Here is a 19,494-nt window from a genome sequence, read left to right on the forward strand (position 1 = left end):
CCTTAAAGAAAAAAAAAAAGAAAAAGAAAAAGAAAACAAAGACCTTAATATTTTACCTACTACCATTTCTCAGCATGTTAGTATATAAGATAGGTATACAAACCAAACATATACTGGTAATAAATCATAAGGAAGTTTATTTTAAAATAATTTTGTATATAATTTTACCATTTATTAAAGACAAAGGAGATGAATTATTTTTAGTGTAAGGGATTCAATCTTTTAGAAAAGATTTATTTTTGTATATGTGTAGTTATCAGTGTCTGGGTTTGTATATGTGAGTATAGATGCCTGTTGGGTCACAGGTGTCAGATCCCTTGGGCTCAAGCTACCAAACTTGAGTTCTGGGAACCCAGCTCATGTCCTCAGCACAAACAGTAAGCTTGCCTAGCCATGGTGGCCTGCAACTTGCTGACTAATGATCTCCCAAGAATGAAATCTTGGCTGAATATTTGATATCACAGGATGTAGAGCAGTATGCTTAGCAGTTTTCAGAAATGATTATAGTCATTGATACTGAAAACTCACTTTTACATAAACTCAGAGAACAAAGTGGTAGAAGTATATTTAGAGCCATTTTACAAACTGAAAATTGTATCATAATCTCAATCCAAAATGAATTAGATAATTTCTTTTTAAATTATGATAATAATTATTATTGTTTTATTTGTATGTGATGTGTCCTGGTGCCCATGAATGGCAGAACACAGAAGAGGGCATCGGATACATTTGATCTGAAGTTACAGGTAGTTATGAGCTGCCTGATATGGGTTCTGGGAACCGAATTCACTACTCTGCAAAAACAGTATGTACTCTTAACCACGGAGCTACCTCTTTAGTACTATTATATGATTTCTGTGAACTTAAGTTAGCAATTCAAGCAGCATGTTGTATTTTGTTTGAATTTTAACCCATATTTTATTTGTATGGATGTTTTGCTTGCATGTGTCTCTGTATACTACTACATGCATGCAGTCAGAAGAGGGCATCTGTTCCCTGGGACAAGAGTTGTAAGCTGCATGTGGAACTGAGATCCTCTGTAAGAACAGCCAGTATTCATAACCACATAGCCATCTATCTCTCTAGCCCCCAAACAGCAGGGTTTTTAAAAATTTTTTTTATTATTTTATTTATTTACATTCCTGTTGTTGCCTCCCCTCAGTCTCACCTCCCACAGTTCTTTATCCCATTCCTCCTCCCCCTTGCCTTAGAGAGAATGCTCTCCTTCCCCCTTAGACCTCCCCCTTCCCTGGGGCCTCAAGTCTCTAGAGGATTGAGGTCAGACCAGGCAGTCCTCTGCTATACATGTGCCAGGGGCCTCAGACTTGCCTGTGAATTCTCCTGGTTGGTGCCTCAGACTGGGAGCTCTCTGGAATCTGAGTAAGTTGAGACTGTTAGTCTTCCTATGGAGTTACTCTCCACTACTTCTTCAGTACTCCCCTAATTCAACCACAGAGGTCTCTAACTTCAATCCAGTGGTTGGGTATATCTGCTTTCTGTCTAAGTGAGCTGCTGGTAGGGCCTCTCGGGACAGCCATGCCAGGCTCCCATCACATCATAGCATCAGTGATAGTGTCGGGCGTTGATGCCCTCTCATGAGATGAATCCCAAGTTGGGCCTTTCCTTCAGTCTTTTCTCCACTTTTTCTCTGCAGTTCTTTTAGGCAGGAACAGTTCTGAATCAGAAATTTTGACTATGGGTTAGTAACTGTCCCTTCGCTTGAGGCCCTATCTACTGTTGGTGGGCTCTTTGATTTCTCTTTCCCCAATGTTGAGCATTTTGGCTAAGGTCACCCCCATTGGGTCCTTAGAGGCTCTCACCTCCCAGGTCCCTGATACTTTCTAGAGGGTCCTCCCATCTCCCCATGCTGCTTATCTCCTTTCATTCTCTTGGTCCTCCCCCCTCCACCTGATCCTGTCCCCCCCCCCCCCCTTCCACCTAGGTTCCTCCCTTCCAATTCCTCCCATGATTATTTCTTTCTAAGTGGAATTGAAACACAACCTAGGTTGTGTCCTAGGTATTCTGTACTTTTTGGCTTATATCCACTAATCAGTAAGTACATACAATGTATGTCCTTTTGGGTCTAAGTTACCTCACTCAGGATGATATTTTCTAGTTCTATCATTTGCTTGCAAAATTCATGATGTCCTTGTTTTTAATGCCTGAATAGTATTTCATTGTGTAAATGAACCACATTTTCTATGTCCATTCTTTGGTTGAGGGACATCTGGTTGTTTCCAGCTTCTAGCTATTATAAGTCAGGTTGCTATGAACATGATGGAGCACGAATCCCTGTGGTATGGTGGGACATTTTTTGGGTATATGCCCAAGAGTGGTATATCTGGATCTTAAGGTAGAACTATTTCCAGTTTTCTGAGGAACCGTCAGATTGATTTCCAGAGTGGTTGTAGCCGCTTGCAAATTCAAATACTAACATAATACAGTCCAAGGATATTCTAATTTAATATTTAAACTGAGGAATGGTGTTAGGAAAGTATTGCAAGTACCTTTTCCCACATAATAAAATCTTATGTTTGTATAAAAATAGTAAAGTAACTTTTGGCATCCCCAACTGTACCTGCTTGGAGCTTAGTTACTACCATGAATGTTTTGTGTGTGTACTAGTGTCTAATGTACATATGTGTGGAGGCTGAAGGACATCAGGTGTCCTGCTCTGTTACTCTCTGCCTTTATTCTTTTGAGATGAGCTTTTTAGCAAACTTGGGGCTTAATTGATATTTGTTTCCAGCTAGCTGGCCAGGGACCCCCAATGACCCTCCATATTGTTTCCCCCATCACTGGGAGCACAAGCACATGCAGCCATAGGTAGCTTTTATGTGTGTACCTGAGATCTGAATTCAGGTCCTTATGCTTGTGCAGCAAGTGCTCTCTCTTACCCACTGAGCCATCTCCTCGGACCTAGACTGAGATTTATCTTAAAGTATTCGCTGACATTTGAACAAGCAATTAGCAGTGAATAACAGTGAGCAAGTGCAGAAATAAGTAATACCCTGTAGATATATAGCATTTACAATTCTAACAACAAATGTGTGCTTATAATAAAAATTTAAAAGTTTAAAGATTTAAAGAAAGGCAATACTTGGCAGAAGAAAATGGGAAATGAAAAGCAAAAGAAAAGTTGAATATTTTAAAACATGGAAAGGGAGAAGGCAGGAGAAAGAAAGAAGGTTATAATTTTAGAAAGGGGGTAAGGAGAATGAAAGATGGAATGAATAAAAGAATTAAGAAAGGAAGAGGGAAAGGTGACAACAAAACCCAGAACAATAAACATGTATATATAATCAATATGTGAAGGAAGAAGGAATGCTACTATTGAAGAAGAAACAACAAAACCCAGGATGATGAGCATGTATATCTAACAATGACTATATGTTGTACATACACATGTTGTGAAAATAAGAACCCATCTACCTGCCAGCAAATACTAAAAGCGGGGAGAGGCAGGTTTTAGCAACAACAAAAAGTCTGATCTTTTCTTAGATTATGCAGGCAGAAATGGCCATTCTCTACTTCTACCAAACTACACTTCTTTCTGTGATTCTTTGACTGTGAGCTCCCTGGAAAAGGCAAATGCTGGGACACAGTTCCCCTTTTCTGTGTGTGTGGCTCACCATTGGCTCACCATCAGAGTGGGTCAGAATGACTTTCAGTTTTTCTTGCTGGCTAATATACCAAGTAGCACCAAACTCAAGTTCCCTTGGCTGTAAATTTACTTTGAAAGATTTGCTTGGTTTATTCCCAGGGCAGAGTTAACACTGGAGCGCCACTCAGCCCTGGATCTCAGGGCCCTTTGAAGTCCATACAGAGCATTCCTTCTGTTACCCACCTCACCACAGGGCTGTTTTCTTTCCCTCCTAAGTCACAGAGAAGCTGGATTATGCTGTCTGCTGCTTATCTGCCATATGTTCTTTCAGTTCTCTGATAACACAGTTCCCTGAGAATGAATTTTTTAAACTCCTACTACTATTTGCTTTAAATTATTGAACTTATAGTTTGTAGTTGTCTATACTTTGGGAGCACAGAGTAACCATTATGATTATTGAATATAGGATGGAATGAATGGTCACATCATTCCATATGTATATCACCCAAATACTTAGCATTTCCCCTCCCCCCTTCTGTTTGAATGAACCAGGGGTCGTTCACTTTATTGTCTTAGCAATTTAGAAACGTATATATTTTATTGTGCACTATATTCACTGTACTATTTAGTATATCTCAAAAAATATTTCTCATGTTCTTCCTGAGATTGTGTGTCTTGAACGTTCTCATTTCACTCCTCCTCTATCCTAACTGACATTCTACTCTGCTTTTTTCTAAATTATATTCTTACTAATTTACATCTAGTTATGTGTTTGTCTTTTGTGCAAGGCTTATGTCACTTAGCATATTTTTGATACCATGTTTATAAAATGGCAAAAGTTTCTTTTTAAAAGCTAAATGGTATAATGTATGTGTGTTACATTTTCTTTGTCCGTCTCTTTTTAATTGAAACTATCATGTGTATAATACATGTATGTGCATCTTTGCATGTGTGAGGGCTGATACAGGAAGCAGAGGCTAATGTCAGTTATCCTCTGTTACTCCCCACCCCCAGATCACTTTTTGAGGTAAGGTCTCTCACTGAACCTGGAGCTCATCTTTTTAGCCAGACTGGCTGACTGCTGAGCCCTGTCTGTGCCTCCACCCACCCAAGCCGGAGTACAGATGGACAGAGCATTGCCTGGCTTTTGTATGGGTGCTGAGGATGTGAATCAGTTCAGTTCCTTATGCTTGCATAGCAAGCACTTTGCCCACTGTGCCATCCATCTCTTTAGCCCATTAGTTGTGTTTTTCTTGTGCTTTTCTTGGTGTACAGTTAGGATGGGGGTACACATTTTAGATACTCATTCTCTGGATGTATGGTGCACAAATATTGTTTCTCCATTTGAAGGGTCTGACTGTCAGTTGTTTCATTTGCTGTACTGACCTTTTTAGTTTGATAGTGTTAGTTTTTGTTGCCTGTACTTTTAGGTCAATCCCTCAAAAAATTACTATGACTAATTGTATGATTCCCTTCACCCACCCCATGTTTAATACTCATAACTTTGAAGTCTTAATATTTAAATCTTTGACACATTTTGGGTTGATTTTTGTAAATTATAAATATAGCAGTATTTTTCCTAGCAGTTTGGTTTATATTATTTTATTTTATGTCAAGGCAATTGTATGACTTAGAATCATAGAAGGAGAATAAGGGTCTTGTAAACTTAACTCATTGAGTTCAGATGTATTTTATATATAATTTCATACAGGAATGTAAAAACTGCTAAATCCTTGAAAGTTTATATCAGAAGAAGATAGATCTTATAAATGACATCATGTTACTGGTATCCAACTGAGTGTCAAGAATCTACTACTTTCAGTCCACAAAGACAGAAGATTCTATGGCTTTAAGATATAGTTACCCTTTGTTCTCCTTGAGATTTTTGTTGGATTTTTACTTTGGACTTTTTGGGTTTTTTGGTTTTGGTTTTGTTTGTTTGTTTGTTTGCTTGCTTGCTTGTTTGTTTTGGTGGGTTTGTTGTTATTGTTTTGTTTTTGTATTTTTGAGACTGGTTCTCAATTTGTGGCTCAGAGTCACTCATAGCACCCATATCGGGTGGCTCCCAGTTGTCTGTCAGACTGGCCAGACTCAAAGGGATCCTCTTGCTTTAAGTCTCAAGAGTTTACAGACATGAGCTACCATGCCTAGCTTTGTTTCTGTGAAACTGTTTCTTTGAACTCTTGATCCTCCTCCATCACCTTCCATGTGCTAGTGGGCACTGTGGTACCCAGCTAAATTTCTTTTAAATGGAATTTTGTCTCCACTATTCATAAACTTATCCGGCATTGTGTGTCTTAACATAGTTTTAATGATGTGCAAATAGTAATAATTTCTTTGGAATGTAATTATGTGATGATAAGTAAATGTTCTCCTATCTGAAACCTGAACTATGTAGAATTTTTTTGTAGACAGACTTATTATTTTATTTTGTTTTATTTCAAGAAGAATTATTGAAGGAAATATTATTACTGTTAGAGAAGTGGCTATTCAGTTGAGTTCTCAGGACTCACTTCAGGCCAACCCCAGGGGATGTGACACACTTCTAGCCTCTATGGACACCCACACATGTGCATGCATTAGTATGCAAACATATGCACAAAAAACCTCCATATACACCTAAATAAAAAAATGTTTTAAAGAAAACAATGTTACACCTCATCTTCTGAACAGAGTCCAGTGGTGCATGCCTGTAATCTCAGCATAGAGGAGGATGAGGCAGTAAGGTTGCAAGCTGAAGGACAATTTGGACTACACATTGAGTTCAAAGCAAACTTTCACTTCATAGAAAGATTCTATGTCAATATCCCTCTTCCCCCAAAAGTAATTCTTTGAAGCCAAAAGGGTCTGCAAGGATGATAGAAAGTAGACATCTTAGGTGGTACATATGTGACCAAGTATGTAAATACATCACATATTTTTAAATGAAAAAACTACACATGCAAAGCTGGAAATAAATAAACCTAGGTATATAGATGTATTTCATATAGATTACAGTGTCAGTTTTAAATATTACCACCAAGTAGTGTGTGTGTGTGTGTCTGTCTGTCTGTCTGTGAGAGACAGACATTTATTTTATGAAATGTCAATATCATTATATATTAAAAGACATATGTGTTCTGGACTGAAGATACTTTATTGCTGAAATGTTAGCAATCACTTAGTCTATCAATTTTGAAAAGTAAATAATAAGATGTTTGAGAATCACAATAAACTGTGGGGATTAATAAAACAATGAATCCTTTATATGGAATTAGAAACAACAGCATACCTAGCAAATATATATTTCAAGTGAATTGAACTCAGGCCCTATCTCTGGATTCTTGGGGAAAAGGCTCTAATGACAAAAACAAATAGGCAGCAACAAGAAGAAAAAAAACTGGAAAAAAAAAAAAAAAAGGATTGTCCTTAACCACTGTTTCATTGGCAGCAACACAGTCATGTCAATGTAAAAGGAATTTTACCTATATAATTTAATATATGCAGAAAAATCTACCAATAAGCAAATTTTTTGGTGAGTATGATACAAGTTTGAAATTTTAGAGAAAGTCTTATAAAATAAAAGTTCTTTTTAACTATGTAGAATTTTAAAGATAACTTTACAAGACTGTATTCTACTTAAAAGTAAACCCATGTTATTTGTACTTGACCTTTTAAGTTACTAGTGTACTGTTGAGCTAATTAAGTTCAGTTTACTTCAGACATTTAAAAGAATTTCTTTATAAAGGCTTCCTGACCTAAGGAGGTGGCTCAGTGACTGAGAGCTTGTACTGCTCTTCCCAGTACCCGTATCAGGTGGCTGACAACTGTCTGTAACTCCAGCTCCAAGGAGCTGATGCCTCTGGCCTCCACAGAAACTGGCACACAAGTGCATATACCAGAAAAAAAAAATACATATAATTAAAAATAATAGAAAAATTTAAAACAACAACAAAAATATCTTTGCTTCTGTAACTTATGAACCAGCTTCCCAACCAGGAATAATATGCCTGCAGTCCACACACTTAGGAAAAGGAAGCAGGAAGATGAGTTGAAAATCGGCCTCACTTACATAGCAGGTTCTAGGCCAACCTAGGCTACATGTAACCCTGTCTCAAAGCAAAGAAACAGGAGAATTTTTTCAGCTGCAACTTGAAGATTTGTTTTGTCTAAATTTGTGCCCCCCCCCCTTTTTACTGAGTAATACTTTGAGTTGATACCTCTTGTAACTAACTTCCCTGTATTTCAGTTTTGACTTTGTTGTGAATGTGGTTAGATCCTTGTATTTTGTTTTTTGTGGGTTTTTTGTTTGTTTTGTTTTAGAGTTTTTGTTTTGTTAAATCGAAGTTTGTGAAACTTAAACTCAGGCATTGAGTTAAGTATTTGTTGTGTATTTGTTGAATAAGTTATGTGAATTCAGGAGTGAGTCCAGGGCTTATGCTTGCTAACTAAATACATTATATATCATATTAAGCTACATCCTCAGCAGATAAATAGGGTCTTTATATGATGTGAATACATTCTTTTTGCAGTAGTCTTTTAAAAATAATGTTTCTGCCTAGCATGTGGCATACACCTTTAAAACCCAGCACTTGAGAAATAGAGATGATGATTAGGAGTTCAAGGTCACCATCAGCCACATAGTGAGTTCCAGGCCAGCCTGAGCTACAGGAGTCTATCTTACACACACCCCACTATATTTTGTGTGTGTGGGGGGGGTTGCCTGGCATTTGAACACAAGTTGCATACATTCTCAGGAAGAATTCTAGTCACTGGGCTGTATACCCAGCTCTAAGAGATACCTTCTTAAGTGTATATATAAGGTTTTGTTTTCCTTTGAAATTGATAAATAGGCTTTCTCCCTCCCGGCCATCTTGGTGGCTGATCTTGGTTGGGGGTTGTTTTGCACATAAGGCAAGAAGATGGTGGCGGCAAAGAAGACGGAAAAAGTCTCTGGAGTCATCAACTCTAGGCTCCAGCTTGTTATGAAAAGTGGAAAGTACGTGCTGGGGTACAAGCAGATTCTGAAGATGATCAGACAAGGCAAAACTGTTGGTTATCCTCGCCAACAACTGCCCAGCCTTGAGGAAATCTGAAATAGAATACTTGCCATGTTGACCAAAACTGGTGCCCCTCACTACAGTGGCACAGCGTGTGGAAATACTACAGAGTGTGCACACTGGATCACCGACCAGGTGACTCTGATATTATTAGAAGCCAGAACAGACCGGTGGGAAGTAAACAAGGTTTTCCCTTAAAAAACTTTGCTAGAGCTCCTTTTAGGAGGAAAAAAAGACATTGATAAATAGACAAAACTTACATTAAAATTTGATTTTAAGTGTTCAGTTTAGTGAATTTTAAAAACAGTTTTTTTAGGGCTGAAGAGAAGGCTCAGTGGGTAAAGGTGCTTACTGGCAAGGCTTACAAACCCGAGTTTCATCCTTGGGACCCACATGGTAGGAGGAGAGAACTGACTCCCATGAACTATCAAAATAGAGTTTACATCTTCCTTCAGTGCTTAGAACAGCTAGTCTTTTTAATTTTAATGATTTTATTGTTTTAGTTTGGTTTCTGTTGCTGGTAAATACAGTGACCAAAAACAGCCTACTGGAAGAAAAGTTTTATTTCATCTTATACTTTATAGTCAGTCCATCAATAAAGGAAGCCAAGGCAGGAACACAGGGCAAGAACCCAAAGGCAGAAACTGAAGCAAAAAAATCTGGAAGGAATACTGCTTACTAGCTTGTTCCCCCAGTTGTGCACAGCTACCTTCCTTATAAAGCCCAAACCCAACTGCCCAGAGGTGGAACTACCCTGTTGCTAATGAACTAGCATTAGCAATTCCCAATCTGATGGAATCCGTTCCTCAATTGGGGTTTCCCCTTTCCAGGTGTGTCAGGTTGACAAGTGAGATTAACAGTTACAATTGTTTTTTGTGTCACTTCTCAGTACTTTATTGTTTGATATCATTCACAGGCCAACAGTTCACTGATATGTATGGTAATGTCATTACCTTTAGTATATTCAGAACTATATGAACACCACCAATAATTTATATCATTCTCTGAAGAAACCTATACAGTCAGTTGTAATTCTCTTACCCACCTTCCTAACAATTAGTCCTAAGCAACCACTGTCTTTCTAATCCCACCAATTCTAGACATTTAATAAATGGAATATAGTATGTGAGCTTTTGTTACTAGCTTTTTTTCTTTTGGTGTACATGTTTGTACATGTTTGTATGGGCATACACGTATACATTTGTATGTGTAAGTGGAGATCAATGTTTGATGTCTTCCTCAATCCCTCTCAACCTTACTTTTTGAAACAGGGTCTATTACTGAACCTGGAGTATATCAATTTGTCTGGGTTGGCTGGCCAATGAGTTCCAAGGATCCTCTTGTTTCAATACTCCCCAAACTCTGGCCTTTAGACCCTCACCACTATAATGAGCATTTTATGTTGGTTCTGGGATATGAACTCAGGTCCTCACTGTTTCATGGCAGGCACTTTACCAACTGAACCATCTTTCTTTGACTAGCTGCTTCTCCCTCACTCCCACCCTCGGCGCCCCCACACACACCCTGACAGCACCCAGAACAGGTTCTCACATAGCCCTGATTGACCTGACAAAGAGATCCACCTTCTGGGATTAAAAGCATCTGTAATTATGCCCAGCATGACAGGCTTTTTAAACTTGTTTTTGACATTTATCTCTGTTATAGCCTGTTTTAATGTTTCCCCTTTTTCTTCTTTATTCAGTATTTCATGTATGTATTTATGTATGTATACCTTGTTATTTATGCGTTCATCAGTTAATGGACATTTGTAGGTTCTCTTCTATGTTAAATAATACTGCCATTGATATTTTTGTACTATTGTACAAGTTGTATATTGTATATATGATGTGTATGATTTAGGTTTATACCTAAAGTAGAACTGGTATTGTGCACCTAAGATTGGTGCATTGGTGTTTGCCTGCATGTATGTGAATATGAGAGTGTTGGATTCCCTGGAACTAGAGTTACAGGAAGTTGTGAGCTGCCTATGCCTGCTGGGAATTTAACTCAGGTTTTCTGGAAGAACAGCTAGTACTCGTAACTGCTGAGCAACCCCACCTCTCCAGCCCCACTACTTAACATTTTCAGTAACCCTAATATATTACATTGATTTTAATTATAGCTGTCAATGGCTGGGATGATAGTAGTGTGCATTTATAACTGCAGAAAAATCCTAACTGCAAAAATGAATGTTATGCTGAATTAACTTTTTCTCACCTCTGCAGAACACTACGAATTTTTACACTTGGTTAGTTGCAAACTTTTACACTTTGTTAATTATTTCCTATTCTGTTTTGCAGAATAAGAAAGCTAACCTGAATAGTGGGGGAAACAGAGAAGAGAAACAAGGATAGAAGACAAGGTTTTTCAGGTTGCATAATGTAAGTTCTTTTTCACTATTCTTGATCTGGGTCCTATAATAGCTGACAAAGCTGTTTCTATGGAAACATAGTCCAGCCTTTTAAAATGTCAGATGAATGCTGATCACTTAAAATGAGACTTTCCAGCTGCTGGTTAAAGGACTTTCCATACTAGAGAGGAGAAGGGAGGATAAACAGGGTGGGAAGAGATGGGGTTAGACTCTATTTAGGCAGAGAACATATGCATGAATATGAAGTCTGTCTTTCCCATCTCCCTCTGCCTAAAACTTAAGGTTATATAAGAAACTGTTTTTCTCAGTGAACTCTTTTGTTTCCTAGCTTTGATACAAATGAGTTTTGGATTCTGCCATCTGTATCATTTTGTCATGTGATCTTCATTATCTGCAACAGTTCATACTCCTGTATAGATAGTTGTACTTCAAAATGCAGCACAAAGAACTATATCCTTATAATTTTCTTGTTTTTTTTCATTCTGTTTTTAGATGTCTGCATCCTCTTTGAACTTAAAATAGTCCAAGTTTAGTTAAACAGATATTTCTTGGACATTTTCTCTATCACACATTTTATGCTAAGTACTAGACATGTAAAAATAGGACTTAATAAGGAAAAAGTTTTCTAATACATTGTAGTCTGATGAGGAAAACCAGAGAAAAAATAGTCATTTAATTTCTTTTTCTGTTTCTCACTAAACTAAACACTTAGGGAAGAGAGCTAAAATAGAAAATAAGTTGATTAATATTAATTACAGAAATCTACTGAGAATAAAGGACTAGATCCATGTAGGCAAGTGTGATGATAATAGTCTAACTGTGAGAATTCTGATCCAAGTAATTATTTATAGTTTTTTTATGATTTAGCATAGTGAATAGATGTACTTTTTAAATATCTAATAATAATAAATGAAAAAATTTAAGAGTTCATTTTGAAAATGTATAAATTCCTAGGTCTTTACAATTAGCCATAGCAGTATAGTAACTCCTCCATAAGTTTACTTATAATGAAAACATTAAATAAACTGTATCCAGTTTAATTTATACTTTTTATAATTAACACAGAAAGCTTAAGGATCATCTAATATAAATTTCATAGCTCTCATTTTAATGGGAAAAAGGTAATCTAATGGTAAATGAGGTCATTATGTATAGGTCACATAGTTATAAATAAAAAAGATGGAGGATGGAAGGAAGACAATCTGTCATTCTTGTAAAAATAAAATTTTAGTTACTGGTATAATTTACATCTATGTTCCTGACTGTTGAGCTTAGTGCTTCTTCTAGAGCCTCTGTAGATGTTCATTGTATCACAGTTTGTCTTTTCTCCCTATCACGTTATAAGGACATTTGAAAGAAGGTTGGCTAATATTAGGAATACTGTCTAAAACCTTGGATTTGACTTAGTCAGCACTGTACTCTAAACATACTTGCTGAAATGATGCTCAGCTTAAGGAGGCAGTAAGATCATTAGTGTAAATATTTTTAAAGCCCGGGCAGAAGAAGCTAATTAAATTTAATGTGTGGGTTTGCACACATAAACAGCCTGCATATTTATGCCTAAGTGGGTTGATAAAAAGCTAGTGCCATTGAATAAAATACGTTTTTATTTTAATTTTTGTTGGAGGACTCTTAACAGAGAATCAAATTAATATCAATAGTACTTATCTATATTTTATAACTTGTATACATTATCTTTTTTAAAACTAAGAGAAGTTCTGTGAAGTTAATCTTCTAAGTTACTCAGGCTGAGAGAAAAGCTGGCTGTTCTTAAACAACAGACTAGGAAATATGGTAGAGAGAAAATGACAGCCCAGTCTTCCTGTCTGTGTGGTCTTTTTGCTGTACCTGCTAATACCATTTTCTCTAAAGGAATATTTATAAGGGTCATCTTAATTTTCTTTATACATCACCAATTATAAAGAGTGATAGTCTACATAGTCATTTTCTAATCTATGTAGTTTTGTCCTTAGATACCTTTGCTGATAAACCTTATTGTTCTTCGGGTATCGTTTTCATTGCAAAACCCACTTTAAAAAACAGTTTTACCCAGAAATGCTTTTCTGTATTTTAAATTATCCACTAAGATAGCTGTGCTGTGCACTAAATTATAATCAGTTGTTCACACAGTTAACTAATGTTTTAATTAAACATAAAGTTGAGATATTTAAAGTTACTGTTGAAATGTCTCTCTATCCTCAAAGCACCTATTCTCTACAAAACCAATAGCAAACCATTTCACTTTCTCACTTTGCTAAACCTTTCAGTGTATCAAATTCTTAGCTGCAAAATTGAATAGTATGTTTTATAGTTTTTGAGAGGTAACTTTTTAAAAACATATTTAATGTTGTCAACATTGTCTGTAAAATGAAAGTATTGGCCTTATTTTGTATTACCAACTATATTAAGTACCTATTAGATACTTTCTATATTGCATAGAAATTGGAAATGGGCTATATAAGGTTTGGTTTTATATTATAATTCTTACACTTTTCCCTCCATCTTTCCCCCTTAGATTTCCCTCATGGATACATTTCATAGCATTATTATGTGGTATGAGAAGTTATTTTTTCTTTCTTTGAAGTAACATGGATTTTATACTACAGAATCAAGAGAATTGGCTTTATAGGAAATTTTGATATATAAAACGTGGTACAGGTTTTTATAGATAACCATGACAACATCGTATATGAATGGGCATGTAACAGAGGAATCAGACAGCGGAATAAAAAATCTTGATCTTGCATCACCAGAGGAATATCCGAAGCACCGCGAGATGGCTGTTGACTGCCCTGGAGATTTGGGCACCAGAATGATGCCAGTACGAAGAAGTGCACAGCTAGAGCGCATTCGACAGCAACAGGAGGATATGAGACGTAGGCGAGAAGAAGAAGGGAAAAAGCAAGAACTTGACCTAAATTCTTCCATGAGACTTAAGAAACTAGCTCAAATTCCTCCAAAGACTGGAATAGATAACCCTATATTTGACACAGAAGAAGGAATTGTTTTAGAAAGTCCTCACTATGCTGTGAAAATATTAGGTAAGTAAAAATAGCACAATATGTTTTGATTTGGTGTTTTTCTTTTTTCGCATACCCTAACGCAAATGTGTATGCAAAGGGCCAGATTTAAGAGTATAAGTTAAACTCAACACTGAGTTCTTTATATTTTAGTCACATACAACAAAAGCATTGGTTTAAATACTGTCCTAGTTTGTGTTCTATTGCTGTGATAAACACCAGGACTGATGGCAGCTTGGGGAGAAACAGATTTATTAGGCTTGCATGTCCCAATTACAATTTGTCATTGAGGAAAGTCAGGATAGGAACCATAGGAAAAAACTGATTCCTGGCTTGCCTGCCATGACTTGCATGCTCAAATTGCCTTTTTTAACAACCCAGGAGCAACTGCCCAGGGGTGGCTATTGTTCCTGAAGGTGCAATACGCATCTATTCATCCCAGAAAGGGAACCAGGACAGACCAAAGTAACAGTTACACCAATGTCCAATTTGGTGAGCCAGTGAGCTTTTTATTGGGGTTACTAACAGGACTGTGGGTGAAAGGTTATTTAACACACAGCAAAGGTAATATTAAAGACCAGAAAGTCTATCCCAGAGTGGGTAGCATCTCCCAAAACTGTTTGACATTCTTCATGCAGCTAACAAATAGCATGGCAGTCTGAATTTCATAATCTGCCCAGTATCTCCTGTCTAACCCCCAGTAATTGTTTGCTCCTTTTTTTCTGATGGGTAGGGGCCCTGGATCAGAGTTGCTGTTCTCCCTGACATGTATCCTTTTGATCCCCCTTTTCTTTTCTAGAGCAAACATTTCAATTTGAAAGCAATATTGCATTTCTGAGGAACTTAGCATATAACAGTGGTACTGCCCATCATAGGCTGGGCCCTCTCACATCAGCCACTAATTAAGAAAAAAAAAAAAAAAAAAAAAAAAAACAACCCAGATACACCTATGGGCCAGTATGATGGAGGCAGTTCCTCAGTTTAGATTGTTCATAGATATCTAGGTTTATATCAAGTTAATGAAAACCAGCACAATTGGCCCTTTGCCAACATGAGATTAATACAGTATGAGATAATCCAACTTTTAAAAGTTCCACAGTCTTTAAAAATTTTTGAATTTTAAAAGTCCAGTTCTTAAAAATCTAAAACTAAAATCAAGTTATATACTTTCTTACTCCAGAAGGGAAGAAATATTGAATAGTTATAATGAAATTAAACCAGAACTCCAAACTCAGTGGTGTCAGCTTAATGTTCAATATCTGGACTGCCTTATGATCTTCTGAGCACTAAAGGGCATTGGCAGCTCAGCTTCTTAGCTCTACCACTTACAAAACACACATCTTGTCTCATAAGTTTAAGTTAGTCCCACTCTACAAGTGCAGCTGGCCTTGGTACTTACCCCATGGTACCGGTTGGTATCTCTCAATATTCTAGGGTCTCCACTGCAGTGGAGGTTATACCTTCCATCAGTGGCATCTCTGAGTCTCTTCAAGGGTTTATGGGGTGGGGGGCTGGGAATGGGACATTAAATACAGCTTTAGGGGACTATGTAAGGTCTCTACTTCATGGAATTGTTGGTCCAGACAAGGCCATTTTATCTTTTAAAACTGCCTTGCCTCCAAACGCTGCCCTTCCCCTAAGTTGGGGGCTATTATGCTGTTGGCTTTAGGATGCTGTGACACTGGTGACTGAGTTAGGCAGTGGTGGTGAGAGGAAAGGGGCTGGAGTTTCAACGAAGGGGTGGAGCATTTCAACAAGTCTTGGGAGAAGGGGAAGTTCCTTGGTCAGGGTCTGACAGAGTTTGTTCAAGGTTTATTCTAACAGTGTGCTCAGAGTTAGTAAAGTCTGCTACATACCCTCAGATATAATTATAGTGGGAAAATTAGTGTTTAGTACTTTTATATGAAGGAATTTTAGTGTTTCCCCTCCTAAGGGTTTTGTTAGAATAGAAATGTTTCATCCTGTTTTTTTTTCTGGCTTACCCTTCATTTCTTATCATTTCTCCCTCATTTAACCTGCATTGATCTGGGGTTTTTTGTTTGAATTCTTTTAAGAGTAATGTATTGTTCATTTGGCATTACTTAGAATCAGACTGTATATACTTTTTTTTGTTCCTGCTCATGAATTCCATTTCTACAAGTTTAAAAGACAACTATTATTTCTTCCAGTTTATAGTCCACTATGGTTTTCACTAATGCCTTCATGTGGCCTTTGAATTTAGGCTGTTGTACCTATTTTCTAAGTTGAAATATAGTGCCAGGTGTTAGTAATTTATTTTTTTGGAAGACTTAATAAATCATAATGAAACCCATCATTTTGTGCAGGAAGTAAAAAATATTTCTAAAGAAGTATAATACTGTTTGTCAAATACTTTTCTTTGCTAATAATCTGCTAACACATCAGACTACAACAGAAATACTCCCTTAAAATTATGTGTCTGCTTATCAGTATCTTAATTAATACACACATGACGGGAGATGTTATTTTAAGTGAGGGAAGGACGGGACAGCTCATTTATTTCTTTGAGAAGATGCCTTCATTTCCAAACAACGCATCATTTATCTGTGAGTAGATAAAACATTTCTTAAAAAATTTAAATGTGACTAGAAAGATTATTTTTAATGATAGTATATGTAAATTTGGTAAAGTATAATAATAAACGTTCAGAAAAGTGGAGTGATACTGAAAATACTCAGAAAAGATAGATTGAATTTTGTTTAAAAGCAGTCAAAATTCTTAAATAATACTGTCATAAGTTGTAAGCATTTTAATTAAGATTTCCTTAAAATTGATGTACATTCAAAACCTTGCTTTTTTGCAAATAAAATTGTTTTGTTCATCAAAGTAAGCTATCTTTTAAAAGAAATCTTGAAAAGGTGTAGGTTAGAGTAGAGAGAGATAGAACCAGGTAATTCCCAGACATTTCTAAGCTATATATTTCAGCTTTTGTTTGTTTTGTATTAACAGTTGTATAATTTGGGGTCAGGGTTGTGGAGAATTAGGCATAATAAAGGGAATAAGCTAGAGAAAACAGCTTTCTGTTGTGTGTGTGTGACAAAATTATTATAAGCAAATACATCATAATTTTGGATGTTCTTTAAAGTGATCAACTTATTTATACTAATTCCAATAAGAAGGCTTATGTTATTTGGTATTTCACATATTCTGTAAGGTACAGCAACTTGAGATGATTTAGTTTATATCTTCTTTTGCTGTGTGTGTCTAATGACATACTGAAAACTGTCCTAAGTGACTGATAACTTAGTCTGTTCTACTTGCTCATCAGAAGTACTTGGGCAGCTTTCCTTCCTGAGAATGCTGTCTGAAAGCTCCCGTTAATTCAGTCTGAAAGCACCTATGGGGTTTCTCTTTAATCACACCTGTTGGTTCTGCTGTCTGTTACTCATAGCAGTGCACTGCTGTCAGAAATCCTTTACGTTGCTCAGGAAGGTTCTGTTGTTCACAGAATTGCAACTCTTGCTTACTTTGCTTAACTTCCCCAGATGCTACCTACTATTATGACTAAATGGAATACTTTGAGAAAATATTTAAAAATAAGATTCTTATCTAAAATAACAGAAACAGAATGCAGCAGTATTGTAAAAGTAGCATTTGGGGGGGGGGGGGTGAGTTGGAAGGTGAGTATACCGTCCCCTAAGGACACAGTGATATGTTTTTACTGTCCCCTAAGGACATAGTATGTGCATTCCTCTAAAGCCCAGTAAAAACATTACATATTGCTGTGTTGGGCAGAAACCACAGCTCAAAGTAGCCTTTCTAAAACAGCCTACTCCTACCCCTGGTGTGGCAAAAAGAAAATGAAATGGACTCATCCTAATGTCATTTATTCATGATTTTAATGTAGTGTAACCACATTGTCATCTTTCTCCACCTATATAGATTTGACATGACTTTTATGTATTTGTTCTTGTTGGTCTTCATTTAATTTAGAAAAGTTTCTCAAAGTCTGAGGCTAAAGTTCAATTGGTAGATTGTCTAGCATGTATGAAATCCTGTGTACAATCTTCATCCTTTCAAAAAAAAAAAAAAAAACCCAAGCATGGTTCTGCACTCCGCCTAGCCTTTGGGAAATAGAGGTAAAAGGATCAAGACTTCAAGGTTTTCCTCAGTTACAGTTTTAAAAAATAAGCTAATTGAAAAATGAAATACAAATGGTCATGTCTTGCAAAAAATATGCTCACCAATAGATCAGTAATCCTTAATTTGGTATGTTTCAAAGTAGACATTCACAATCATTGCTTGTAGCAGTATAAGTTGCTATAAATCTGGGAGGCAGTTTGTCAGTGTGTGTCATAGTCTCTTAAATACTTCTGCCATCAGTAATCTTACCCTAGGAATTTATTTCAATGAGTAATTAGTATTAGAAAAATTATCAGTGTCACTGTATGGTTTGACCAACCTTTTCAAAACTCTGAAAAGCTACATATTATAAAGTATGTTGTAGTAAATATTTAATATTAATTGGGGGTTTCTACCCCAACTTTGATTATTTAGTTCCCAGATAAAAGACATAGAACTTTTATATTTATAATAAACTTTAAATATCGATAGAACTAGATATCAATCCTCTATGCTACTTTGTCAACTTCCCTGTAAATAACCCCAAGATAGGACTTGCCATGTTCTGACTGGGCCACTCTTACTCCAGCTGGCCAACCCTCTTATCCCATTGCACTTTCCTCTCTTTACCTTCTCTCAGCCCAGGAACTGAAGCCCCACCTACCTCTCTTCTGCCCAGCTAAAGGCTGTAGGTACATTTATTCAACCAGTAGTTTTAAATTAAGAAACAAGATTACATAGCATCACTTGGTATACTTGAGAATTTCGTCATCCCTGGGGCAAACAGACCTTGGGGGCCAGTATTTAAGGATTACAGTGCATAGCAACCGACCAAACCTCAACAAAGTAATACTAGTAATTATAACAAATAGATGAAAATATAAATAAAAATTTTAAGTATATTATCAGGATGTCATTGTTAAGTAGCTTTGGTGTACAGAAGAAATCTTCCAGCAACGTTTTTAATCTTAAAAATAACTTCCTTCTCCCTGGAGTTGAGGAAACTCTGAGAAACAGTTCCCTTCTAGGCAGAGGTTGCTTATTGGTTTTAGTCAGCTGCGAGGCCTGAGGCTCCTCACTTTTCTCATTTCCCAGACTACTAACCTGAGCCTCTTTTTAACAGTTATTAACATTTTAATAAGACTCCCTTCACTTTGGGAGAATATCTTTTATTCTCTTAATATTGTGAACCATTATCTTAACTGCTTTGTAAAATTTATAAATTTTCTTCTAAGTTACTTAAATGCTTTCCCGTATTGCTTGAAAGATACTTTAAAGTTATTAATTTGATAGAATCTTAAATTAATTACATATTCTTTTGTTGTTGTTTTGTTTTGTTTTTTGAGACAAAGTTACTCTATGTAGCCCTCACACACACAC

General features: G+C 36.5%; 1 protein-coding gene and 1 pseudogene across 5 annotated transcripts in view; both read left to right on the plus strand.

The window, feature by feature from the left end:
• PALS1 (protein associated with LIN7 1, MAGUK p55 family member) overlaps positions 1-19,494 on the plus strand; it is a 100,903-nt gene that overhangs the window by 41,131 nt on the left and 40,278 nt on the right. For 2 of the 4 annotated variants that reach the window (XR_013974866.1, XM_080909426.1), the window contains exons 2-3: positions 10,944-11,024; positions 13,530-14,055. Coding sequence is in view for 3 of the 4 variants with exons in the window: in XM_080909426.1 (XP_080765552.1) it covers positions 13,689-14,055 (367 nt within the window). In the remaining variant the exon portion in view is untranslated. The remainder of the gene's footprint in view (positions 1-10,943; positions 11,025-13,529; positions 14,056-19,494) is intronic. The other 2 variants (XM_080909427.1, XM_080909428.1) reach the window with 2 other exon arrangements.
• Positions 8,506-10,997, plus strand: LOC308417523 (large ribosomal subunit protein eL30-like; annotated as a pseudogene). Its single transcript has 2 exons — positions 8,506-8,813; positions 10,944-10,997. The product of its transcript is annotated as a large ribosomal subunit protein eL30-like (transcript).

Source organism: Micromys minutus (genome assembly GCF_963924665.1).
Source record: "Micromys minutus genome assembly, chromosome: 1".
In the NCBI taxonomy this organism is placed as follows: Eukaryota; Metazoa; Chordata; class Mammalia; order Rodentia; family Muridae; genus Micromys; species Micromys minutus.